At 40.5% G+C, this 27,059-nt stretch overlaps 1 protein-coding gene across 5 annotated transcripts; it reads left to right on the forward strand.

The window, feature by feature from the left end:
* Positions 1–603: 603 nt before the first annotated feature.
* Positions 604–27,043, forward strand: arhgap17a (Rho GTPase activating protein 17a). Of its 5 annotated transcripts, XM_086064558.1 has the most exons (22): positions 604–1,147; positions 8,212–8,251; positions 12,984–13,088; positions 13,909–13,941; positions 14,395–14,471; positions 14,849–14,960; positions 15,061–15,137; positions 16,359–16,476; positions 16,960–17,028; positions 17,209–17,290; positions 17,955–18,082; positions 18,934–19,045; positions 19,113–19,194; positions 19,360–19,440; positions 19,530–19,643; positions 19,744–19,835; positions 21,225–21,372; positions 21,649–21,927; positions 22,449–22,573; positions 23,175–23,672; positions 23,753–23,774; positions 25,560–27,043. In XM_086064558.1, exons 1-21 carry the CDS (start codon positions 1,095–1,097, stop codon positions 23,755–23,757), a joined length of 2,430 nt encoding a protein of 809 aa, XP_085920684.1. In that variant the 5' UTR covers positions 604–1,094; the 3' UTR covers positions 23,758–23,774; positions 25,560–27,043. The 5 variants fall into 5 exon arrangements, with proteins under 5 accessions (XP_085920684.1, XP_085920681.1, XP_085920682.1 ...); XM_086064555.1 differs by lacking the exon at positions 23,753–23,774; XM_086064556.1 differs by lacking the exon at positions 23,753–23,774 and having other exon boundaries at positions 21,652–21,927.
* The last annotated feature ends 16 nt before the right edge of the window (positions 27,044–27,059 follow it).

Consider the following 27,059-nt stretch of genomic DNA (forward strand, 5'->3'; position numbering starts at 1 on the left):
ACATCTATCTATCTATCTATCTATCTATCTATCTATCTATCTATCTATCTATCTATCTATCTATCTATCTATCTATCTATCTATCTATCTATCTATCTATCTATCTATCTATCTATCTATCTATCTATCTATCTATCTATCCATCCATCCATCTATCTATCTATCTATCTATCTATCTATCTATCTATCTATCTATCTATCTATCTATCTATCTATCTAATTCACTTTATTGCTGTTGAGGAATTCTTAGAAAAACTTTTGGAATGTGTAAAATAATAAATAAATATAAGTAAATCTGTAATAATGAATAAATAGCCAAGCATGTCCTATCGACTGTAGAACGATTTGAAATCAGCCGAAATTTGCTTTAGTAGCTGAATGACAAAAATGTGGGGAACATACCAATTTAAAAAACTGGAATACCATGACAATACAGTGACGTAACTTCCGCTCTCTCTCTCTCCCCCCCGACAGTGGGTGTCTCTCTCTCTCTTTCTCTCTCTCTCCGACAGTGGGTGTCTCTCTCTCTCTCTCTCTCTCTCTCTCTCTCTCTCTCTCTCTCTCTCTCTCTCTCTCTCTCTCTCTCTCTCTCTCTCTCTCTCTCTCTCTCTCTCCCGAGTTCACTCTCTCCTGCAAACTGTGAGAAAGCGCTTTGACGGATTACTCGACTCCCGACTGTGCGAACGCAGCGTTAGCTTGTCGGCTAGCGGGTGTCAGCAACCGAACACCAACCGGGGACCGTCCGGTCCCGCCGACAGTGATGAAAGGTCGCTGGAGCCGGTGAAACTTGCTCCACGGCTGTTCCTCGCCACTTTCACGCACGGAAATATCGCGAAAAAGCACGTTGGTGGACCATGCCGTCGCACCTCGCTGAAGACATTTGCACTTCGGAAAGGCTAATTTAGAAGCTAGCAAGCTACCAACTATCGTTAATTGGCTTTGGGCTCAAATGGCTCGCGCATGTTTTCCCTGTCACGGCGACAGCTGGGAAAGTTGAAAACGGGGAGAGGCTGTACGAACTTCATGACAATCCAAAGTCAACATTTTTTTGCAAGTGTGAACTTTCGGAGGAATCGACTGTAACGGAACCAAAAATGAAGAAGCAGTTTAATCGCATGAAGCAGCTCGCCAATCAAACAGTTGGCAGGCAAGTATCTCGCTATGTATTATTTATTCTTCAGCAAAATAGCGTATGTACTGTATTCTGACTCTTAATATGACTTTATATGGTGGTTTCTTTCTACTTTCTTTCACAGTCAAGTCTTGTTATATGGGGCTGTGAAATGAGTATCACGTGAATGGAAACGAGCAGGATTATCAAATGTGCTTGTTGCTAGTTTCCACATTAGTTTAATGACAGTGGGGATTTATTTCTTTTTACAGTATCTCGTCAACAATTCACCACAGTGCTGGTACCATCTTGATGGGAGCAACAGCAGGATGATATACCTAATGAATTGTCCACACATGTATAAACAGATACATCACACATTACTAACTTTCTGAGTAATTTGGGATGCAATCAAGGTGCTAATAGTACTTAATGTTTATTCATGTGTGCACAGAGCATGGATGTAGTGCAATTCTTCTTACCAAAAGTTTGATCCATCTATCTATTTTCTATAAGACTTATACTTTTTAGAATCGAGGGGAGCTGGAGCCTATTTGAGCTGTCTTTGGACAAAAGGTAGATTACAACCTCAACGGGTTGATTGTCAATCACAGGGATGTCAGAAGTTCCATTTTGATAACCGATAGGAAGCTAATTACAGTGTAAACCCAGACAACATTTACTATTTATTTTGATGTCTATTTTTTGTAGCGATTATTATTAGCCAATGAGGTTGATAATCGATATTTGGAGTCGATATGCATTTTCAGTAATACGGAATTTTTTTTGGTGTCAACGTTTTTAAAAATACGAATTTCAATGCTTAACTTTGTTGAAATGTCTTGGAGCTTATTGACCAACTTTTCAGATTTGCAAAATGTTGATTTATTTTATTTATCTGATTTATTTATTTTTATCTTAGGCAATAGACATCTTTGTTTTAAAATTCAAACAAAAAGTTCACGGAGCTCCGGGGGTCATCAGTATGTCTTAAAAAGTTGAAAACTTAAACAAGTAAATGCCATGAGTTTTCTACGGTAACTCATTAAAAAAAAAAAACGGAAATGTTAAACTTTCACATTATACCTTTGCTGTAATAGAAAACAAAAAGGAAAGGTGCAGAGAATTTCCACGGTCAGCAACATCTCTTATAAAGTTGGCTGAACATTTAAATAAATGGTTTCCTGAGGTAAACACAATTTTAAATTGATATTTTATCAGCTGTCAGATATTTATATTTTTTAAAGGCTGTAGTGATATTCGTCAAAAAAAATGCTTTCGATGACATACAAGGTTAAGAGAACGACTTAATGTATTATGTCTGCAAATCGTTTCGATTGTAAAACACGTTCACATACATTGTTTGCCCTCTTGTCTTTTATGGACACGCAGTACCTAAAGAGCACGCTTATAATGTTCGCTAAGTACCTTTAAGAGCCACTGCAGCTGGTATACTCGTAATATTCCTTCATATAGTAAACCAGCTGTAAATTAACGCTGAAAGGAACTTGATGCAGAAAGCAGACATTCGCATGCCTGTGTGTGTGTGTGTGAGTGCATTACATTCATGCACAAGTAGTCTCCTTCCTTCCCTCCGTGTGATTGGTATGTCCGTGTCTTGGATCAAGGCAAGCATGGAGCAAACCTTTGGGGTGAAGGTGGTGCCCGCTTGGATATCCGTGTCTGCAAGGAGTGGCGAGGCCGGGCCGGCTGCCCCCTGGGTTCCTGTGATTGTGCGAAGGCAGAATGCTATGTCCAGCATGCGGCCTTAGAGAGGAAATCTCTCCTTCTGCTCCTTTTGCAAACAGGAAACTGCCTCCCAAAGACAGGCTACTGCTTTCTAGTGAGAGACACAGAGCTGGCAAGATTGACGCGTGGAGGGAAACTTAAGTGGAGGCCAAGCAGCATGTCCTCCATACACGGAGCGTGTTTTTTTTCAGATGGCAGTCTATTAACTCCTCGGCCTCATGTTTTACATCTGTGTTTATGTGAGTGGTCATATGTATGTATAGAACGTCTGCCATTTCGGATGTAGTCACGTGACGTAAAGGTGTAAAGTCCGGTGAAAGAGAACCTGAGACACGGCAGGTCTGCTCGTAAAACATGACCTTATTTGGAGCGGCAGTGAGGTGAAACTATGAGAAACTGGTCCTTGGCTCAGATGCTTGGGATTTACATGGTTGTTTTGGTCTTTGTCTTTTAAATCCAATTATAACTACAATGGAGCTGAATAGATGTGATTGATTGGTTACTAGTCAAGGGTGTATTGCCCAAAGACAGCTGGGGGAGGCCCCAGCAGCCCACTTCCTAGTTCATGGAGGATGGCGTAGGATAGGTGTCTCAAACTCGCAGCCCGGTGGGCCGTTTTCCCCGCAGGATTTAGGAGCCCGCTACTTGACGTTAAAGTTTAATGTTAGTGGGGCCCCACCTTGTTTGCTATTTTTATTTTTTAGGTGAGCCTCATGACACCGTTGCAGGAAATGTCATTCTGAAGTGTCGCCAAATAAAAGGAAAAGCTACTCTTGTCACCCGGTCCCAGTCAGGTCTTTTTCAAAACCTACCACAAAGAAGAAAAAAAGTTGTTGACGAGAACAACCAATATCAAGAAAAACATGATATGAAGAAGAATTTGTGGAACAATGTATTTTTGTCTGTTAGCTTACATCACGTAAAGAGACATTTTCCTTTGCATAAGTGAGTTTTTCCTTGGCAAAATTTGTATGAAAATGTTGTTGTAGCTTTTAACTAATGTACCTTTAATCACCTCTTAACTATATGGATTTAATTGACATGATCTGCATCTCAACTAGCCTTGCCTGTGGTTTCAAACATGCATTAATGTAATTGCTGCATCACGTTGATCGCATTTGGGGAACATCAGTCATTCAATTAGTCAGCACAACAGTGATCTTCTCACAATTCCATCCACCCTCACTCACATGCTAGACAATTATGTGTAATCCTTTCTGATGCCCCACCTCGCTCAACATTTTTCAGTCTCAAATGATTCAGTCAGAATGGCGCTTTGCTCCTGATGAAGTGAATGTCACATTTTGGATAAAGAGCAAATGGGTGTTTTCAGAGACTCTGCCCTGAGGACAATTAGGCGTGTCAGCTGTTGACGAGCAAAATGAGTCAGCTTTGTGTTTAGCCGCAAAAAGTTTGGTTTTCATCCAGGTGTTATGGGTGAGACTGGAAAATCACCTTGATGCATTGTTTAAAGTTTTAAATGGACAATGTCTGAACGGAGTAGTGCAATGTGTTAATTTGGTTCTTTATTAATGGTGACGGAAATTCTGGATCATGACTAACACTATTTGAGATTCTTTCATTCATTTTTCTTCTGTTTAAGTCAGGAACTCAGAAGTGAGACTAGGAGAAAGAGTACTGTCAAAAATGTTTTGTTTTTTTAATCATTATTATTACATTGAAACCCATTTCTTTATTCACATTGTGGATGAATTAGACCCAAGCCTTGATATGTTTATATGATATGTACAATTAGCATTGTTTTTACGCCCTGCGCACTGGCACAGGTCGAGTGCTAGATGGATAGCTCACACAATCAGTTGCATTAGAGGAAACTATATGGCCCGAGCCACTCAATTATTCCCGCAGTTCCTTTCATCCAGGTCCAGTATCCATTACTGTGTGCCGCAAGCTGCCAACTGTTGCAAACAGAAAGACCCTCCCTACTCCTCAGCCCGCCGATTGTGTGGAGTGTCTGCTAACAGAAGCTCTATTGTGCTTCCGGCGGCGGTATTCTCTTACTCCAATACTTCCACTTTGATAGTAGGTCGCCATGGTTACCATTCCTAACTGGTACCCAGGGTGGTCAAGTAGTCAGTCAGTAGCATAATCATTCAAAAAATGCCATATTCAGTAATGTGTCACTCTTTGCAGGTTTTTTTCCTGTGTACAAAATTCAGTGGCGGCCACCTCCACCTTTTTTGCTCGCCACCTCCAGCCTGAGTGACTGATAATGAATGAATGCTTTAACATGACAATAGTCATATCTTCGTTGGAACTATTATTCTTATTGAAACATGGAATTATTATATGTTGCCTGGAAAAAATGAAAGCGAGTCAATTGAATTTACAGATTACATGCACGTCATGGTGCATGGTCAGGATTAGGGATGTTCGATACCACATTTTGCCTGACCGATACGCAACTCTTAAGTAGTCACCGCTACTTTTTTATTTTATATTTTAGATGTTTTTGTTAAAGATATATTTAACTTATATCTTTTATAAATTGTCTGTTATAGTTTTATATGACGTGAATGTTTTTAGTACTGACTGGTTTGGCACTTGAATTTTCGTTGTACATGTTACAATGACATTAAAGATTATATTCTATTCAACTGATACCACTAGTAAATAAAATTCCACACCCATAAATGACAGATTATTTTAAAGAAAGACCTGTGTATCCCAATATATAATTGTTTCCTTAAAATTGCATGAAGTTAATGGCAACTTTGTATTCATATAATTTCTAATTTCTTGTCCCTGGTCGTAAAACGGCCGCCCTCTGGTATCGGTCGCCGTTGTGAGTACAGATACCTTAAAATAAGACTGGGGCACCGATGCCGATACCTGGTATCGTTAGTCACCCATCATAGTCAGGATGATACCACCTCAATTTGAGCCAGGAAAACCCCAGAGATGACAAGTTTCCCTTTTGTTGTTTTGATGTGTCTATAAAGTGGCTCAGATGCACATTGGTGTGTTTAAGGAACTCATCAATGGTGGGAAATATTACTTTGCAGGTGCAGCAAATCTGTATTATGTGTTTCTTAAATACATCAAAAAGGTACAGTCCGTGTTTGCTTGATTACCTTGCAAATCTCAAAGTTGAGAATGTAGGGTTACAGGCTCAGCATGTTTGATGACTACATCAATTAGTAATTGAACCAAACTACACAAATGCCTCGTTTGAATGTTGTACACCAAAACATGGAATCCCACATTGTGGCTTCAGAATCCCACTCTGTAATATGTGCTTTGCATTTTTTTCCACATTGAGCTAGAAGTGCTGTTTCTGTGCATTATTCTGCTCTGCATGTGTTACCTCGCCAACTGAAAAAATAATATTTCCATGCATTGGGTTTACATTACTTGACAATCTGTAACCTCCTACCAATCCCGAAGCTCAGTATTTGTGTTTCTTTCCATGGAACCCCCAAACTATCCTCTCTGTCTCTGTCAGTCTCGTTGTTCCTGCCTGCTCTCTGCCTCCATGTTTGTAATGGAAAGCAGCTGTTCTCTGCTCTGATGAGGTTACTACAGTTCGAGTCTGTGAGGGAGACTTCATTGAAACTCCTGTTACCCAAATTGCAGACTAGGGGCTGTCTACAGGTTTACTTTAGTCAGCAGCCTTACCTGATTCATTTTGTTGAGGGAAAGTGATGCAGCAGCCATAACTTTTGTCCAATGAATCACTGAATCACTGCAGACATCGATCCATTTTCCATATCGCCTGTCCTCATTAGGGTTGCGGGTAGCTGGAGCCTATCCCAGTGGAATTTGGGCAAGCTGCGGGGTACGGCTTCGATTGTTAGCCAGCCAGTTGCAGGGCATGTACAGACAAACAACCATTCCCACTTATAGTATATTCACACCTATGGACAATTTAGTCTATTCAGTGAACCTAACATGAATGTTTTTGGGATGTGGGAAGAAGTCTTAGTGCCTGCAGAAAACCCGTCCAAGCATGATGAGAACATGCAAAATCCGCATAGAATCAAACCTCGAATCGGAGAATAGTGAGGCAGACATGAACACAGTAAATTCTGTAGAGTAAATTTTACTTTAAATAGTCTATTTGGTCCCACTCTAAACAGTTTTTTATTTTTTTATTTTATGTTATTTTACTCTAAATATAATTGAATAGAGTATTTGGTCCCACTCTAAACAGAGTATAATTTACACTTGGAAGAGAGTAAAATAGATAGATAGATAAAAGTATTTCAAGGGTTGAGGATCAAACCCACAACTTGAGCTTGGGAGACTGCCAATCTAGCCCCCGAGCCATGCCGCTCCTACTGTGTGTTAGTATATCGCTCGTGTCAGCTGGAATCGGAAACTATGTTTTCTGCCTCCTTTTGGATATTAGCAAACAGGAGGTGCATAGCTCAGGTAGTAGAGTGGCAGTCTACCAAGCTGAAGGTAGTGAGTTTGTTCCTCAACCTATAAGTAACCTTTTTTTTTAAACAAAAAACCCCCCTAAAAACTAGTAAAATGTATGCTAAAAAAAATTCCATCTAAAGGTTACTTAGAATTTCTGAGGGAAAAAACTCTACTATGTTTACATAGTAAAAATACTTGGAGGAAAATTTACTCCGAATATTTTACTCTCTTCCAAGTGTAATTTTTAATCTGTTTATAGTGGCATCAGACACACTCTGTCTAGAGTAAAATTGACTCAGCATCGATATTTGTGCCTCTAGGTGTGATGCATGATCAATTCTTCTCAAAGCATTGTTTCACAATACATGCAACAACTGCATAAAGTATTATGCATTAAGCATTGCTAAGCTTAGCATTACACAACAATACGATTACACTCATCTTGATCAGTTACAATAGGTCCAACCAGTAGCAATCAGCTAATGTGAAGGTGTTGATAAGCAAGAATTAGTTCCTCGTGTACCCTCTCCCTTTAAATGAATTTAATCTGTCTGACCTCACCAGGCCCAACTATTAGTCTACTAATAATAGGCTCGGGCAAGGCACTGCTGTGTTGTTGCTCTGCATGCGTGAGTCATCACATACTAACCGGAGCTGAAACAACTCCGTGTTTGAGCTCCACTGTTTGAACCTGTGCCATGCTTGCTCCATTTGTGTATTATTAAATTACTAGTTTACATTTTTTTTTCTTGATCTGGACTAGTGTAGCCTGTTTAGATTGCTTGTACCACATAATGTTCCCATGGAGTTCAAGTCCATAGTGCAGACGGGCATTGCTGCAGCTCGGTCCACTCCCCTGCACATATTATCAAAATACGTCAACTGAATGAAGTATGGCTACAACTGTCTCCTGTCCTTATCTGTCAGTACTAATCGCCTCCTTTGTTTTTCTTTCTCATCCACAGAGCGGAGAAAACAGAAGTTCTCAGTGATGACCTTTTACAGGTAAACCATTAATCTGAGTTTGGAGAGCTGTGACCAAGTCTTACCTCATCCAGGGAAAAGCTGCATCTGCGGGGTGTTGGCCACACATATTTATTTTTTTCTCCCAACAGCAGTGACGCTATGGTCACAACTACTAAACTGACCGCTTGATTTGACGTGTGACCTGCAGATACTAAAAACTGTTGACTGAAAGTTGTGAAGCACTTCCACAATAACAACAAAGACTGAGCCATCTGGCCAGAGGTCACTCTCATTGATGTAACTGTACTGTGTAACTTCTCTCTCTGCATGTTAACACCTCTGGTTCAGTTGTTCTTCCAGCCTCTGTAGCTATCTTGAGGAAGCAGGTGGGGTTGACGCCAAATAGTGGCTGCTCAGCAAAGGCATTCCAGCGATGAAGCGTCTTTGTCTGCAAATGGGTGTTGTCGTAGATGCAAATAAAACAAAGTGTGCTGGTTTGGCTTTGAGAAAGCAGGACTCACAGTACAGTAATGCACACTTTGTTTTGGAAGTGACACATAAGCAAACATGTTTGCCTGGCTCTATACCTACAAAAGTGCTTTAGTAACATGGATGCGATTGGTTGAAAGATGAACAAAAGGTGATTACAGAACCCTTGAGGCAAAGGAAGGAAGTGGCTGTATTTTATGATGCCTGACAATTGACTTTCACTGCTCCTCTAAGACTGCTTTGCCACTTTTAGAAACCGCCATGGAGTCTTTAGACTCACTTAATAGGATCTTTGCTCTAATAGCATCCTCAGTAACATTGGCAAGGCAAGGCAAGTTCTATAACACATTTCATACACAAGGCAACTCAATGTACTTTACACACGAATAGACAACACCTATGAGCATAAACAAGCATAGAGAAAACAAAAGTAGCTTATAAAATTTACTAAAAGAACATACATTGACAATATCAAAACATAAGACGGCAAACTTTAAAAACATTTAGAGTAAAGACAAATTCAAAAAATAAAAAAACAACAACCACCATGATCTAATTTTTTTTTTAAATACCTTAATCAAAGGTATACTGTAGGAAAACAGCAAAGTTTTTAACCTGGATTTAAAAGCAAATGAGCAAACAATATGGGATCACTATGAAGCAGCCGATCACATTGCTCAATGTCATCCACTATTTCTATTTCTTTCTCAACTCATCTAGATTTCCTTCAGAATGGAAAAAAGTGGTCTCAATGATAAAGCGTCGATTTTGCTCAGTGGGACATAGATGACAGTCATCCGCATAGCAGTGGAAGGAATTTACACGTTTTCTTAAGATGGAACCCAGATACAATGAAAACAGCACAAGCCCCAGAATTGAACCCTGTGGAACACCATATGACAGTGGGGCAGTGCTCGATTTGCTATACTACATTCAGGTGTATTAACCCACCTTACAGCCCTCAATTGTGACCATTAGAAATGTTGTGGTTAACATTCTTGATTTCCATTTTGCATGGATTCAGTTCCCTCTCAATGTTTCATTCAGACTCTCCCTGCAATTGACTAATGGCCGTTCCAGGATGCAGTTCATCCCTTGCCCCAAATCATCATCTGGTTTAGGCCCTAGGCTAGGCACTGGAAAAGGGATGGAAAGATTTAGCCATCAATTCAGTTGTAGGTTGTAAATTTATACTTGTTTGATAAATGCACTCTTGTCTTGGCTTTTACTGTACTGTTCTGGCCAGCCATCTTTCTGTTACCCGATCTCCCACTGAGCTGCCATTCCTTGCTGCTTCTCTTTAATAGCAGCTTGACCACAGTAGGAGACCACAGAAATGCTGTGTAATGAACAAGGAGCCCCCTTTCACAATATGCTATCTTGTGTTCCTGTAAAACTTGACAACAGTCTGGTAGGTTAGCGACCAACCTCTGCTGCACTGGTACAAACACATTAGAGTTGACATTTAAAATCTTCCTGAGTGAGTCATGTTTTGGTTATTTTTTTCATTCCAAATTTGTCCACACCTTTGTCTTGGAAACCAATAAACAAATAAAGGCAACAGGACAGGCTCCCCTTTCTCAAAGTCTGGGATTCCCTGGCTTGTAGTACGTCATGGGATTGTCACCCCCGTTAAACTCGTCAGAACGGGTGAAACACACCCCGCTGGTACCCTTCGAGGCGTATAACAGAAATGATGCTATGGTGCTCTGTATCCTGTTTTGAAAGGAAACCATTTCCTAGTGAAGCAAAACACTTCCAATACATAATACTGTTGTGATTTTTCCTCCTAATGCGGCGGAAAGGGAATCCCCTTCTTGTTTTTGTGCCAAGTACTAACTCTGCTCAGTCTGAGCAACGTTACAACAAGGCTATATAGATCTTGTGTTTTGTGTGCGCGTTTGCTGAGTTTGTATTCGACCCAGCTGTTTTGGGAATGCCGGGGGCCACCATGGGTCACGAGTGACGTAAGAGCGCGAGAACAGTGGGAGACTGCTCATGGAGGCGGATATCTGCTGTGGAATTCTGACTCTGTTCTGTTTTTGGAACACAATTGTCTGGTATTTGGTTGATCCTCCCTTTTGCATTCGTCCCCCTTCCATTACTGCTCCACTTGCCCTCCAGACCCCAATGTTCTCATGGAACATTGTTTTAACTCGACTTTGTTTCCCCCTGCAGGCCCGACTTTCTTCCTTTGGGTGCTGGCTGCTTTTTATGAGATAAAGGAGTGAACTTGGAAAGCGTTTTCCATATCCTCTTGTGAAAAAATTACGGAAATGCTGTGCAAATTGTTGTCCGTCCCAGTCAAGCACCTGGCATCACAAGGACAGTGCACAGCTTCACTTGGCCGCCAACCAAAATAGCTGTGACTCCCATCATTGACCAGCTAATCAATGACAGTATTATATCTCAAACAGAGTAGATTTGTGTTGCCGGGCCGCAGACAGGAGAAAGCCTGTGTAACCCCCAACGCCTTTTTAACACTAATGAACGCCTCGGCCCTGTTCACAGAACAGTGACCGTTGCTATGGAAGCACTTCCGATGAGACATGTGCTTTAAAGATAACATTCCAGCGTTGCTCTGTGGGACCAGGCCTATCAATCACGGTTGAACTCTGAACTCCCCTCAAGGCAGATGCATATCAAACCTATGCTCAGAACTCAAACTCATTAACCATCAGTAAACTGTTGTTTCATTATGGTTGTGGGTTAACAGTGCTAGTGATTAAAAACAAACAAAAAACAAACAAAGACAATAATAACTAACTAGGTCTGTTAAAATTAAAGCCTTAACTGTGGTGCCGTGCATCCATGGCGCACACACTTAAAGTGAGTACAGAAGAAAGGTGTGATTCAATTCTATTAATATAATTCATTTTCACACATTGGGAAGAATTTGTGCCTTTGCGTAGTGTTATCACACCTATGGGTATGTGTTCCCACAAGACTTGTGTGTGGATATTCGTTATTTGAAGGAAAAACACTCCCGACGTTGATGCTAACTTCCTGTTAGAATTTGAATGGGCTCCTCCCTTCGCTTTTAGCATTAACGCTAGGCTAGCGATGTTTTAAAACCAAAGCATGGTTTGTATTTAAATATACAGTGGATGTAATTCTTAACGTCGTGCGTTTAATTTTAATGTTAGCTCCAACTATGGTGTCATTAAACAACTTAAAAAGACGCTTAGGGACAAGAGAATAACCAGAATAACATATGCTACATACTTGCTATTTGCTAATGCTAAGCAAGAAAAATGGTGCATTCAGGGTACTTTAACAGCCTCAGAAACTTCGTTTTTATTCAATAGGAAGGGGAAAATAATTGGCCATTAGGCCCAATTGGCCGATTGTTTTGGCCGATGTTTGAAGACCACAAATTGGCCGATTTATAATCGGCGGACAATTACTCAGTCGGGCCCTAATTAAAGCGTTAAAAAAATTAACTCAGTTACCTCAGTGTGCAGGCAAACTTGGGAGTCACTGGTGGGAAGATGAATAAACATAGACTATATACTATAAGTAGTTTTACTTTCTGATTTGCTTGCTTGATGCTTTTTGGAGAACTTTCAATTAATGTGCACACTTTGCAGAGACAAATTTAAATAGCATATTAGTTGTATGCCTTTGGCGTATCATCTCAGAGTAAAACTTCCTGCTCAAGTTTCCTCCACGGGGCTTCACAAACGAATGCTGATGGAGTGTAAGCAAACCTGTAAGCGAGAAGTTCTGAGAATTGTTTAACAGTTGTATTTTACAGAAGTATTCTATTCAAGCATCAAAGAACACTATTAAAGCTATCTAAAGCTATTTTTTATTCTAAATTGTACTTTCTATTTGATTATTTTACAAGCTTTGAAGAAAAAAGTAGAAGCAGAAGTAGAAAAATGTGATTAATCACAATTAATCGTGATTTATTACGGAAAATTGTGCGATTAATTAGTTTAATAAAGTTAATCGCTTGACAGGACTAATAATAACTACAAAAAATATAGTCCACAGTTTGTACAGGCAGGTCCCTTAAGTCCACACTTGGACACTGGAGTTCCGCAAGAGTCAATTCTGGGACCTAAATTATTTATATGATATATAAATGACATATGTAATATTTCAATCATTTGGAATTGTGTTTTTTTAAGAATCTTCAGCATTTGTTGGTGGTTGTTTCTGTGGAGTTGGAGAAGCTCAAATCAGCTATAAATAATTTTTGTTGACATGTGTTTGACTGCTTGATTTGAGAGTTATGCTGACTGAAATAAATGTATATCTACATTTTGTTGAACAGATTGAGCGGCGGATGGAGTTGGTGCGTGTGGTGTCCCACAACACACACAAGAAGATGGTCTCTTGTCTGCAGGGACACATTGGCGCAGATGCAGAGAAACGACATGTGAGTCCACTTTTGGTCTAACCCAGGGGTCACCAACATGGTGCTCATTAGCACCAGGTAGCACAAGGTGACGAGTAGCCCGCGAGCCTGTTCTAAAAATAGCTCACCGGTGATGGGTCATTGTCATTTAGTAAATTCTATATAAAATGACATTAAAAATAATTTGTTATTTCTGAAGAGTGCATTAAAATTAGTAAGCCTTCACATTAGAGCTGTCAAATTAATCGATTAATCGACAACTATTTTAATAATTGAGTTTGGAGCCTTTTTTTAAATTTAAAATTGATTTCAGCATATCAACATTAATTGTTCACTGATTTCTGTAGTCCTTCATGAAAGAAAACTGATTATCTTCTGTGTTTAATCAAAATAAGACATTTACAAACATGTTTTTACTTTGGAAAACAATGACTGAACTGGTAATACACTTGAATGCAAAATGAAAATGAATCTGATTAGTTGATTAATCGAGTGAATAATTGATAGATCCATCCATCCATTTTCTTAACCGTTTGTCCTCACAAGGGTTGCGGGGGGCGCTGGAGCCTATCCCAGCTGGCTTCGGCTTGATAGATTAATTGATCATAAAAATATTCGATGGTGACAGCACGAGCTCACATCAGTCAGTACCTGAAGTACTAGTCGCATTTTCAAAAAGCTTGGTGACCGCCTACGTTGAAATAATTGTACTAATGAGTAAATTATTTACAAGGCAACTTTAAACCATTACGTTGTTCACTAAATCTGACTTTGAAATATCCCAGTCGACGTAATGTGTATGTTCTGTTTTCTGCCCCACACAACCCAACATGCACTACAGTCCGTACCACGCCTCTATACAGGAAATGGTCAGGTAAAAAAAATAAAACAACAAAGTGTATTCCACCTCCTTGGCCTGTTCCAAACCACTTGTTCCATTACATCTCTTTAGCTCTTCACTTTCACTAGAATCTTCGCATGACTGTTTGGGTCGTATTTTCTTCCTTAGATTCGATTTAGGAGCATTTTGTACAACTTGCCTGTGTTAAAGGTGCTTGGAATAAACACTGCATTTCCTAAATTCACTTCACCTGGTTGTCTCCTTGTATCCCATCTAGCTTCTCTTCTCAGAAAGCTCACTTCCTCTTCCTGACTTTGTGAATGCCCCTCTTGCTCGCTCAATGGAAAGTCTTGATGACATTTCCATTGGCCTCAACCTCACGCTTTTGAATAGAAACATGGACTGCTGCTTATTTTGAAGTGCCTCACTTTGTGACTAAACATTGTTTGCATCCGCCTCTCTTCCGCACAAACATATCCGCCACAGAAAAAGCTTCCCCTGACGGCGTTGTCCCAGGCTATGGTGGAAGGTGGAAACCAGCTGGGTGAAGACTCTTTAATAGGGTGAGTTGCTCATTGATTGACACTTCAGATAATCTTTTCCTCTTTAGTGGCGAGTAGAGTGCAGGCCAGATGCTCCTTGGGGAGTGTGGATGATGAGGTCACACATTTATCTTATTTTCAGATAATGGGGCTGTAAACGTCTTCATTGAAGCACGGGCTCATTCAAAATGCTCAAGTGAAATTCACAAAACGGGATGTAAACATCTTTTCACGGTTCTGAAAGTAGTTAGCAGTTACATGTTTGTCTGGTAATAATGAGGAAGAGAGAGTGCATCACCTCGTCTTTTAATGTATGATGCTTTCTCAACTATTTCACGAAAATGCAAATATGAAATTGCAAAAACCCTCCTCTCCTCTGTACCGATATGTGTTGACAGGAAGATGATGGAAGTGTGCGGGGACGCAGAAAGTCGTCTGGCATCTGAACTGATGCAACATGAGCTACAGATAGAGAAAGACGTCCTGGATCCTCTCAGCCAGCTCGCAGAGGTCAGAAACCGAACACCTGTTTAAAACAACAATAAAAGCAGTAACATTTGACAGTAACAAAAGGAATATTCATTTTTGTGTTGTTTTTGGTGTGTTGTAGGTGGACATCCCCAACATTCTGAAACAGAGGAAGCAGTTGGCCAAATTGGTGCTGGACTACGATTCTGCCAGAGCTAGGTGTGTCTCATCACTGTTTAGTAATTATCTGTATAATGATCAAGGTATTGGTTAAACAGGTTCATCATATTGGTTCCATAGTGGTTGGCATCCACAATATCATTCACTGCCATTGACGGCTAAGGATGTCCAAAGTCCATTTTTACTGGATTGGCAGTCAATAAGTTAAATGTCAGGTTGTCATTTAGTAGATAAATATGAACTCATTCACCCCCAGGCATTTTCACGGAAGCACTCCCGGCTGTTTTGCTGGATTTTGACGGATTTTGCAAGGCCCACAGAATATTGTTATATTGCAATAAATGCATGGGAAAAACCTACAAAAAGAAACATTAGAGTCTCTTCTTTCATCAGGAAAAAATGTACATTTGTATTTGTTTCCGTTTTGCTGCAATTAGCATTAGAATATAGCTAAGTTTCATCATTATTCACAAATCTGTTGAAAACACTGGGAAAAAGACCCCTTTGCAACATGGCTCTGGCTGATCTCTTATACTCTGCTGCCACCTGCAGGCCCTTTCTTTGTAATAACTACCATTGCTTTAAGCAACCCCTTCAGGTCAGAAGCTGCATCAAAGCCTTCTGTATGCTCTAGCATAAAAAAAACATTAAAAACCTATAAATACGTTTTAGAAGGACAAAGTACAGTATTAAACATATTTATACGTTTTTGGGGTTGAATGAGTTAAAAGACCCAGTGTGCAGTCCTTAGCGCCATCTGATGGTCAAAGAATAGCATTAGTGACCACATTTTGCAAGCATAGCACCAATTCTTATTTTGCGTGAGCAAACGAGCATCTCGACGAACGCCAGGCAGCCGTTGAGAAGCCAAGCGAGCGACGCCAAAAGACCGAGCGAGCCGGAATGAGCCGGAGCAGCCTAGCATGAGTTAGTCGGAGCCATAGGCTGGAGTGGCTAACAAGAGCTAGCGGGAGGAGGTAGTAAAAAAAAAAAAAAGCTAGTAGACCTACGATTATATATAAAAAATAAAAATAAAAGTTTATGCGATAGAAGATTTTTTTTGCATACTATTGACATAAACAGTCAGTTATTAAAATGAATTAATTATTAGTTCACCACTAGAAGGCGCTAGGGATCACTCACTGTCCCTTTCAACTACTTGTCTTTGCTAGCTGTGGATATGAAAAGTTGACATTGTGGTGTCATAGAGACAGTCTGATGCAGTGTGTGCATATTTGTTGTGTGTGTGTCCAAACACAGATGGTTGCAGGCGACCAAGTCAATAATCTCAGGAACAAATACTCAAGCACTGACAGCCAAGGCTGACCTTCTCAAGGAGGAGGTGGACGAGGCCATGAACAAAATGGAAGTTTGCAAGGTGTGGAAACGAGCCGCTTCAATGTTTTTAAAGTGTCTCAAATAGCGTTCACGTGACAACTTGTACAGACCTTGTATACTGGTAGATCAGGTGACTTTTAAACGAATATGCAGGCCGGCGGTCTTTTATAGCCTGTGTGGGCCTGGCCAAACATTTCAACTGCGAAAAAGTTATTACAGCAGCGAGTGAACATTCCAAGACCTTTTGGGCCATCCGACCCAGTTTGCTGACGCACGCGGATGTCTCAAAATGCTCTGTCAGCTCCCGTGCGCATGTGTCTGGAGCGAGTGGTCATTGCCGTGTTTTAGTGTCGCCATGCTGCAGGATGCATGTCCGATTTTCTGCCCAGGAAGAGCCTTGTGTTTCCCCCGCATCATTTTCTCCCACTGGAGGATTTATGTCTCACATAGTCACGTTACTGCCCACCAATCCAAGTGCCACTTGAAATATTTAATAACTAGTACCCTGTGTTTCTCCTCCTAGGACCAACTTGCCGCAGACATGTACAGTTTCTTCTCAAAAGAAGGAGACTATGCCTGCTATTTCTTAACGGTAAGTTCAGTGAGTCAACACGCTTGACAAGTAAAAAATGTGTTTGCATGGATTCCGTGGGAATGCCCACAGCTGTCTTGTCACTTCAAAAGCACAGCGCAGACCGGGCTCGCTTTCCTGTTTGGTTAGTTTCATTCTGCAGGCCTCATCATTTTCTCTTCTTCTTTTCTCTTCCTGTAGCTTCTTGAAGCTCAGGCGGAATACCATCGAAAATCTCTCACTTTACTGGAGAGCGTCTTGCCAACCATCCAGGCTCAGCAAGGTAAAACGAGCATGTGGCGAAGCACACATGTTCTCAATGTAACATGAAACAAAAGGAAAAAAATGGTTTCAGTTTTTATATAAAATTTAAAAAATATATATTAATTTGTTTATTAAGGTAAAGCAAGCATGTGGTGAAACACGTTCTCAATGTAACATGAAATAAAATAACTTTTTTCATTCTTTTTTTATATATAAAATTAAGAAATATATATTCATTTTTATTAAGGTAAAGCAAAACACATGTTCTCAATGTAACATAATTTATATATATATATATCAGATAAAAATAATTGTTTTTTTCTTTTAATTTAAATGTATTATTTATTTATTTTACACTAATATAATACACAATATGAGAGCTCAGTATGCATGCTAGTCAATCCATACACATTGCACCCACTACAGCCTATTTGCACAATATCTGACACAAGCTGAAACACAAAACATGTGCACAATCAGTCCTGCTGACTTATCACTTCACCTAAACTGTTGACCCCACAAATCTGCTGCCTAGACCAATTCCAGTCCACACCAATGTGACAGTCAAATGTTAGATATCGTTGTTTTATGTGTCTTTAGATAAAAAAAACGGTAGTAATTGAATCAGGATGTCAAAAGTGTTTACAGTGCATCTTGTGTGGAATTTCACATTTTGTGTTCAGATTCATGGATTGAGAAGCCCGCATTTGGCACCGCGCTTGATGAACACCTGAAAAGGAGTGGGAGGGAGATCGCACTGCCCATAGAGGCCTGTGTCATGATGCTATTAGAGACTGGCATGAAAGAAGAGGTAATGGAGCCAAAAGAAACTGGCGATTAAATGTTATGTTACATTTTCATCAAGGGCAGTGAACAATCGACTTTAGGTACGACACCCTAAACACTTTAAAGTTAATTGATTGGCAATTAAATGAGATGAGCATGAATGCCAGCTGTTGAATGAAGCCCACTTTGTGTATCTTAAATTGCAGGATTTTTCGATAATGTCTATTTTCCCTTAATTTTATTCCTGGTTTCCACTCACAAATTACCTTTGGTCCTCCCCTTTCTAAGACAAATTCTCCCTTTGTCTTATTAAAACCACCTGTGTCGCATTTAGCAATTGTTTTGTGACCTAAAAAAAAAAGAAAATCGTCATCAGATCATTTAAAACACAACAGATGGTAGCTCTGCACTTTCATTGTTTAAAGATGATCTTGCCGCCAGTTAATTTCCCCTCTGCATCGAATGACTTCACGTTTGCTCAAAACCTGACTGCTCACCGGTTCGTTTTGCTGCCTTGATTAAAAGAAGTGCTGACACAGCTCATTAAAACTCACACGGAACCGTGGACGTGATTAACAGCTCTGCTAACCGAGAGCTTAAAATAGACTGTTCACATGTAGGTTGCCAGAGATGAGCGGATATTCCAAGTGTAAACAGGGGAAACTTTTACGCAATTCCTTTAGTTGGCCCCTTCACCAGCATGATGATTGATGCAAAGGTGGAGATGTCCTCTCTTAAAAACAAATTTAGAATACAATAGAGTCAAACGGGTTCCTGCTCATAATTCCGATTTCTAGCAGTGTTTTGTACAAGAATGAGTTTCAACACTGTTGTTGTTTTCAAGCGCTCATGGCGACCATTTTGTGTGTGTCTCAGGGTCTATTCAGAATTGCAGCTGGGGCATCCAAGCTAAAGAAGCTCAAGGCAGCGCTGGATTGTTCCACCTCACAATTGGAGGAGTTCTACTCTGACCCCCATGCTGTTGCTGGTATGACCCCAAACCAGAACTCTATTTGTAACAGAAACCTGAATTATTTGTGTACGTGCAATTTCAGGAGCACTGAAGTCCTACTTGAGGGAACTCCCTGAACCTTTAATGACCCATCTGCTTTATGATGAATGGACCCAAGCATGCAGGCAAGGCTCCTATGTTGGAACAAACAACAAATTAATGTCATGTTTCTAACACATTAAAAAAAATAAATAATTGTCAAGCTTCCAATGACAAAAAAACAGAAAAAAAAGTGTGTAAAGTAAAAATTATAATAAATGAAATAATATTTTTTATGTTTTCTGTTGCAGTTTATCAGATCCAGACAAGAGGCTTCAGGCTCTTTGGCTTGTATGCGATAAGCTACCAAAGAACAACAAAACAAACCTGAGGTAACCTCAATTCCAACAATTCTTTATATATATATATTCTTTAAAGTATCTATTTGTATAGCTTGTCTGATGTTGTCGTTGACATGTAGATATCTGGTGAAGTTCCTTGCTAAACTGGCTCAGGACAGCGAGGTAAATAAAATGACTCCCAGCAACATTGCCATTGTGCTTGGACCCAATCTGCTCTGGGCCAAGACTGAAGGGTGAGTTGGTGTCCATGAAAATGAAAATAAGTGTATTAGGTTACTTCATAAAAATGTTAAGAATTTTTTATGTTCTTTTCCCCCTCATATGGACACCCAGGAGTTTGGCAGAGATGGCTGCAGCTACATCTGTGCATGTGGTGTCTATAATCGAACCCATCATCCAACATGCTGACTGGTTCTTTCCCGAGGGTAAATTCAGGGTTTTATCTCTTCACAACCTTCATTGTGTCCCAGAGAAGTTTGTATCTAGTTATTTGACACCAGAGATGGACAACTGCCAAATCCTATTTGTTGCCTGGGGCGGGGTAGGGGGGTGGCAAGAAAGCCAGGCAGACCACCAGGCCTATAACGCACTGGGGGAAACCCTGGCTATTATTGGTCCGAATTTGCAGAAACCCTAGAAAAACAGAAAATTCAACTTTAAGGCAAGGCCTGGAATACTGAAATTTATATAATTTATCTCATGCATATGGCAACTAGGGGTGTCAAAATTAGTGTGTTCATTTTGAGTTAATTTAAAGTTCCTTTAACGGCACAATTTTTTTTTTAACGCACGATTAATGACCACCCATTACTTACAAGCCTGTAATGGGGGGAATTCCAGTCGCAACGCAGCAGACACGTCCACGTCAAAATTTTGCAGTAATAAATTAAATAATGATGCATATATTTGTGGAGACTGGGGTCAAGTTGTATTTTACAATTAGTAAAATGTGCAGAATTTCACAAGTTACTTCATGTTCAATATTAGATAGCTCTTAATATGAAAAGAAAAGTGCACTGAGCCACCAATGTCTTACCAATGCAATTATGCCATCTAGTGGCAGAAAAATGACACACAAATCAATATCGCACTCGTTTTTTTTTTTTTTTACAGCAGTGGTTCTCAAATGGGGGTATGAGAAAGCACTCCAATTGGTACTGGAGATATTAAAATATATTTCCCAAAATATGTAAAGATTTCAGAAAAATATAATTTCATAAAATTTATTTTTTTGATTTAATAGGGTATTCAATTTAAGTGTCCTAAAAACCCAGCATCATCTTACCCACACCAGAATGGGTCGACCCAACTTGTCATATGCCACCGAGAATCACGTCAGTCACTTGAAAACTTTATTTAAAATTCAGTTAATATTATTTATTTTTAAGAGCTTTACTATTAGCTTAGAGGAAGACAATTAATGTTGATAATAATTTGTATGTGCACAAAATTAAATTAGTTCTTTATTTCTTTTTTTAGTTATACAGTATCTTTTTATTTCCAAATAGTTCAAGAGATCACATAAATACTAAGAGAGTTCCAAAGTTTTAAAAAATCTGACAATGTTGGCACAGCACTCTGTTTTAAAAACAATTTTCCCACTTTTATGTTAACAGTATGAAAACTTAGAAAAAATATTTTATTGTACATTGTATTGTACATTTAGAACAGATATAAAATTTGCGATTACTCGTGACTTAACTGTTGAAGTCATGCGGTTAATTACGATTAAAACTTTTAATCGCCTGACACCCCTAACGGCAACACTGATTTTTTTGATTTTTTTTGTGTCAATCTTCCCTCTCATCTCGCAGATGTGGACTTCAATGTGTCTGGCATGTTCGCAATGCCTGTCCCCTCATCTAACCACAACAATCACCTGGATTATGACAGTGGCACTATTGAGAGGAAGAGACCAGGCAGTTTGGTGGGACCCGAGACAGACACAAGCCGCAAAGACAAGTAAACATTTTTAGTGTTGTTGTCTCCTTCCGTTCTTTAAAGCGCATTTAATGTTTGGCTTTCCTGGCTTTGATTTTGCTTCCTGACTGTTGGACTAATATAATTTCTTCACATTTAACTGTATGTAAAATGTTTCCGGTGTTTAGGTGCTAATCTCACTTACACTGTCTGGATTTAAAATGATTCTTCTTCTGGTGTAATCATTGCTCTTCTGATCAGTCCTGTGGTGTTCTGTGTTTGTCTCCTTGGCTTTCTCACCGCCGCCCTCCCTCCCAGTAGCACCTCTAACAAGCACTCGGACCACACCCTCCGTAGAGGCAGTACCACCTTAGGTAGAAAGCAGCACACCTCACCCGCTTTCCAACCCCCTTTACCCCCCGTGGAGGCTCCGGGGCAGGGACAAGGCGCCGGGCAGGTCCCGCTGCCCTCGGCCGAGCCCCAGCCGCAAGCTCCGCCGGGGGCGGCGGCGCCCGACAGCCCCCATAACTTGGCACAGGGTCTCGCCGCGCTTGCTGCCGCTCAGCAGCTTCTGGCGCAGAACACGGAGGAGCTAAGGTAAGAGCTGCCTGATTGCCTCGGCTGCTGTCGGGGAGGGTGAGGGACAACATGATTTTATAACTTGATCAAACCGGTCATTTTGCTTTGACAAAACCCGATCCCTAGTGAGTGTTTTCTTTCATCACTAGTCATCTTACAGGAACGACATGTCTGCTGTCATTCTGCACAATCACTCTATTCAAAAGTAGCTTTGTCAAAGGTGCAAGGGCATGACTCCTTCTTGTGGTTGCCTCCAAGTCAACTCTTAGTTCATTCAGAAGTTCCAACTCACCCGTGACACTGAGGAAAAAGTGCTGTAGAAACTTGATGAACCTTGAAATACCTCCAAACACCCACTTTGCGCTCACAAACCTCGTGCCACTCCTTGGGAAGGCAGAGAAGGCTTCTGTTATATCATTTACAACACACACCACAGGTCCTTGACACAAACATTCAACCGCCATTTTACAGCAAAAAGTCTGCCAACTAGTCATGTTGCATTGTAACAAAAAATGTTACCTTCTTCTCCCTCTCTCAAGCAACCCAAAGCTTCGAGACCCCACAACCGCACCGACCTCCCACCTCCAACGTAACGGTTCTGGAGCAGGGAGCCAGGCCGCCGGCCAGACTGCCACCGGGACCAGTCCGCTTATGACGCGCCGAGGTGAGAACACTGAGTTCATATAGCAGGAAAACAATCACTAGTCAGGTGTTACCATATGAAAACAATTTTTTTTAAATTAGTTTTACCCCTCCCACATGTTAAACTTACTAAAACGCACTAAAACGGAAGTCAACCCATTTTTATTATTTTTTTTTACAATATGTTCTATGCAGCCCTACTAGTCTAAATACAATATTTTGGTTAATATTGCGTTAGTCAAATATGAGTTAAGCAGCAAAATCCAGCCGTTTTTATCCATTTCAGGGTCGGCCATTTTGTCACTTGTTGTTGCTTAGTTCTCAGGTAACAACCAATCACAGCTCGGCTTCAGAAAACAGGCGAGCTGTGATTGGTCGTTGTCTGAGCCCTGAGCAACATTGATGTCATCTTCAGTTGACAGCAAGTAGCAAGATGGATAAAAACGGCTTGATTTTGCTTCATAATTTATATTCCACAAATGTAATATTAATCAGAATGTCATGTTTAGACTAGTGAGGTCACATATAACATATTTGTCAATAAATGTTTAAGGTTGACTTCCATTTTAAACAGACAGTAGAGACAGTCTAAAAGGTAACCAATGTTGTTGATCAATCCTCAGTTATCAAGAAACAGGCCCCCGCTCCCCCCAAGCCGCCAAACCTTCCGCCAAGCCAGCCCTCCATTTCAACCCACCCATCCCGACCCCTCTCCGGCCACTCCCCGACCTCCCCCACGCCCCCCAACTCTCAGCAGCACAGCACGCCCCGGCGCCACTCCAGTAACCAGCCGCCCATCCAAGCCCCCAGCCACCCGCCCCCGGAGCCACCGACACAAGCCAGTTCTCCCAGTCCACTCGCCGCAGATCCTCTGAGCGCCGACCCATCGCCGCCGGACTCCCCCACCCCTCCGGATACCCCTCCGCCGCCAGCCGCTCCTCCCGGCCCGGATGGTGCTCAAGTCACCCCTGCTTCGCCGTCCCTCTACCAGACAGGCTCGCTGCCCCGGCCGCGGCCCGTGCCAAAGCCCAGGAACAGACCCAGCATGCCCCCGCCCCCGCAGCCCAACCCCGTCACCAGCGACACCAACGGGATCTTCGCCAGCGCTTACAAGATGATGGGTGAGCGACTTTCCTAACGTCATCGTTTCGCCTCCCACTCGATTACTAATGGTCACGTGTGCGTTGTAACACCTCTGCAGGGTAAAGGAGCTCGTGTGAGAGGTTTGTAGTTCACTGACGTGCACTTTGTGTCACTGCGGCCATTCGACACCGCCTGCTGTCACTTCGTCATGTATCACGTGTCAAAGGCAAACATGCAAAGCGCCGTGCTGCACATGACTCATCAAACTCACTCATTTGAAAAAGTGGAGCCGTTTAAAGAGACTCTTGTATTTTTGAAAAGTATTATTTTTTTGGCTTTTTAACCGAGTGTGGCAAATGGGTCAATATTTGTTTTGGAATTGTAGTGCCGTCAGTATGAATCATGTGCAGCCCTCACATGTACTGTATTTCCTCAATAGTGACTAATATACAAGTCTGTATGTATATAATATATACAGTACAGTTAAAAAAAAACGTTTTTTAAATTAATTAATTATTTTTTTAATTAGTGGTCTCCACACTAATTAGTTTGTATTTTATTTATTTTTTTGTTTTTAACATATACACTGGACCCCCACATACATGTGGTTATTAATTATTTAAAAATATATATATTTTTTTTTTATGTTTTTTTTATTGATAATGCCCTCCATGCTAAATAACTTATTATTATTATTATATTAAATAATAATAATAATTATTATTATTATTGTTGTTGCTTCTTCTTCTTTTTTTTATTAATCATGGAGTAAACAGTGTATATTTTTATTGTATTTAAAAAAACATATACACTGGGCCCCCACATACATACATTGTGGATTCGCAAATTGGCAGTTTTTTCCCAATATTATTATTTTTTTATTATTATTATTTTTCTCCTGCAATGTGCATTTCTACGGGCGTAGATTTTTCAGATTCACGCGGGCCAGGCCGGTCCCTCCGCTTTTGTGTAGTACTTTTTAAATTCAAATGTTTGTTTTATGTCAATATATTGTTGTTATTATTATTATTTAAATAATCTTTACTGTTTTTTTTTTTTTTTAAGTTCAGTACTGACCTCAATCAAATTATAGAGTATGTATTTTTGCGTTGTTTTATTATTAAAAAATATATTATTGAAAAATAGATACATTATATATATTGGTGCCCAAATCAACAATTGTACGAATTAATACAGTACATGCCACAACTCAAAATGATGACTTATTTTTTCCCCGCAGGAAAATAAAAGCAGGTTGTTCCACTAGGTAACGGGAATTAATAAATTTTTAGATTTCTTATTTTCAGACACATATTTTGGGGGGAAAGAGAAGTTCATCACCACTTCCTTGTGTGACGAGCCTAAAAACAGAACTTTTAAAGTGAAATTTTCCCGTCCGTGTACATTTTGTTTTTAAACGCACTAAGAAGCGGTGCATGATCTAAAAAATATAGATTTATATTTTACCTGGCCACTCTGAGGAAATATAGCATTTACAAATAGTCTACAACACAAAATTCATCTTACATCCATTGCACTTTTCTTTTTCCATTCATCTCACTTGTCTTTGCTTGCTGTCACCACAAAGCCAGCAGCGCCACCTGCTGTTAGAACTCCCTGTGCTGAGCAGTGAAGCCCTTGGGAAATTATGATTCACTGGATGTACTAGAAACACAACCATTAGGCTAATATGGCTTAATTGTGCACTAGTAGTGGAAATAACACTACTAGTGCATTAAATGAAATTATCAAGAATATCGAATAAATGTCCAAAGGGCTTTCTCCACGATTGGCATTAGGAGGCTTTTTGTTTACATCACATGGGCATGAATTGTTTGAATTTGAAACATGCGCACGGGTGGACTCACACGCAACGTCTTGTCTCATGAATCACGCGTTAACTAATTTTGGCATCTTGTCATCAGACCCAGCTATGACCTTCAAAGGGCTGAGTCGAACTCTGGTGCCAGAGTTCAACGCGGACCTGCAGCCGGCGCCGGTCTCCTCGCCGCCGCCTCCCAGAGACTGCGAGCTGGAGAGTGAGAGCACCGTCCTATAAGGAAGGACGCACACGGCCTCTTTTTATTTACACACGCACACACTCCCGCACTGCTCTGCTGATTTTGGGGGATTTGTGTGCCGACTTTCCAAATATTTTACCAAACATCCATGCGCAAATCCTCCATTTTAGGTGGTAGTTCTTGCCAAACTAACATTGGAGTTAGTTGGCAAACAAAAAATGATGATGAGCTACTTTGGGATTTTGTTTTGAGGAGTTAAGTGTTTGTTTTAATGTTGAAAATGGCCTTAGAACATGAAATGACAAAACGGGTGGAACCAAAAACTTAGCGGTGACTGCAGGTTTCCAGTCATCTCAAATGCTCAATTAACTTTTTTTCTCCTTCCATCCTTCCTCTTGCTCTTGTATTTATTTACCTACCAAGTTTAAACACACATTCCCTTGGCTACACACTTAGTGCAGTCAGTACATGTAAATAAGGCCTTAATAGGATGGCAGCATTGTAGATGTACCGTATGGAGAAGATTTATTCATTTATCCTTGATATTCAGCTTAAGCTTAACATCATGGATATTGAATAAAAACAGATTCCCATGAAGTGCTTTTTTATTTTATTTTATTTTATTATTGCAGTATTTCCGAGAAGCTGTCTTGTTTTTTCAGGGATGTCATAGGAAGGTGTTGTGAGCCTGTCATGGTGTAGCAGGGCGCTCTCTCGCGGTTCTTTCGGGGCTGCTTCGAGTCTAAGTAACGGGGTTAGCTGCCCTCCCCGAGCCTCAAGCAGTCAGTATTTTTGCCTTTTTTTAGAGTGTGGTGATGAATGTAAGCGGATGGTTTGTTTCTGTAAAAATGCCTCTGTGTCTGAAGCTGATGTTGCACATGAGCACAGGCCATGAAACCGTGATTTCTTCTTTTCTTTTTTTTAACTCCCCACTGAGCTGAGAACACAATGTTGTCACCTCGGTAGTGACGTGTGGGACAAATATTTTATCTAATGGACAAGATTCTTCTCCCTCGCTCTCTCTCTCGCGCTCTCATGTGTAATGCAGAGGTCCAAATGGTACCAATGGAGAAAGTCTTGGATGCTGCAGTTGCCCTGGAAATATGTGATTTTCTCCCCTCCACCCCCCACCCAGACAATCAAATGTCCTAATTTCTCCCGTCTACTCCCGTGACTCAATGCCTTATACACCCACTTCCTCCTCTTCCTCTTATCTGCACATCAAGACCAACAAATGCCATTAAACTAGAAGTGATGATGCTGCGTTTTTAAGCTCCATTGTTTTGTATGTTTGTCGTCAGGTGAACTGAAATATGGAATAAAATATGTTATATGAATGCTTGGTTATACATCCTTTCCAAAGAAAATAAAGTATATGAAGAACTCAAGTCTGTAGAGTTTCTC

The sequence above is a fragment of the Leptonotus elevatus genome, chromosome 20, assembly GCF_054856555.1.
Source record: "Leptonotus elevatus isolate MCC_2025b chromosome 20, RoL_Lele_1.0, whole genome shotgun sequence".
Taxonomy (NCBI): domain Eukaryota; kingdom Metazoa; phylum Chordata; class Actinopteri; order Syngnathiformes; family Syngnathidae; genus Leptonotus; species Leptonotus elevatus.

What these genes read in the sequence shown, in the direction of transcription:
- arhgap17a (XM_086064555.1), top strand. Translation starts at nt 1,095, where the DNA reads ATGAAGAAGCAGTTTAATCGCATGAAGCAGCTCGCCAATCAAACAGTT. An exon ending in TGACTGGTTCTTTCCCGAGG is followed by an intron (nt 19,836 to 21,224) that starts GTAAATTCAGGG and finishes CTCATCTCGCAG; the next exon opens with ATGTGGACTTCAATGTGTCT. An exon ending in CAGAACACGGAGGAGCTAAG is followed by an intron (nt 21,928 to 22,448) that starts GTAAGAGCTGCC and finishes CCCTCTCTCAAG; the next exon opens with CAACCCAAAGCTTCGAGACC.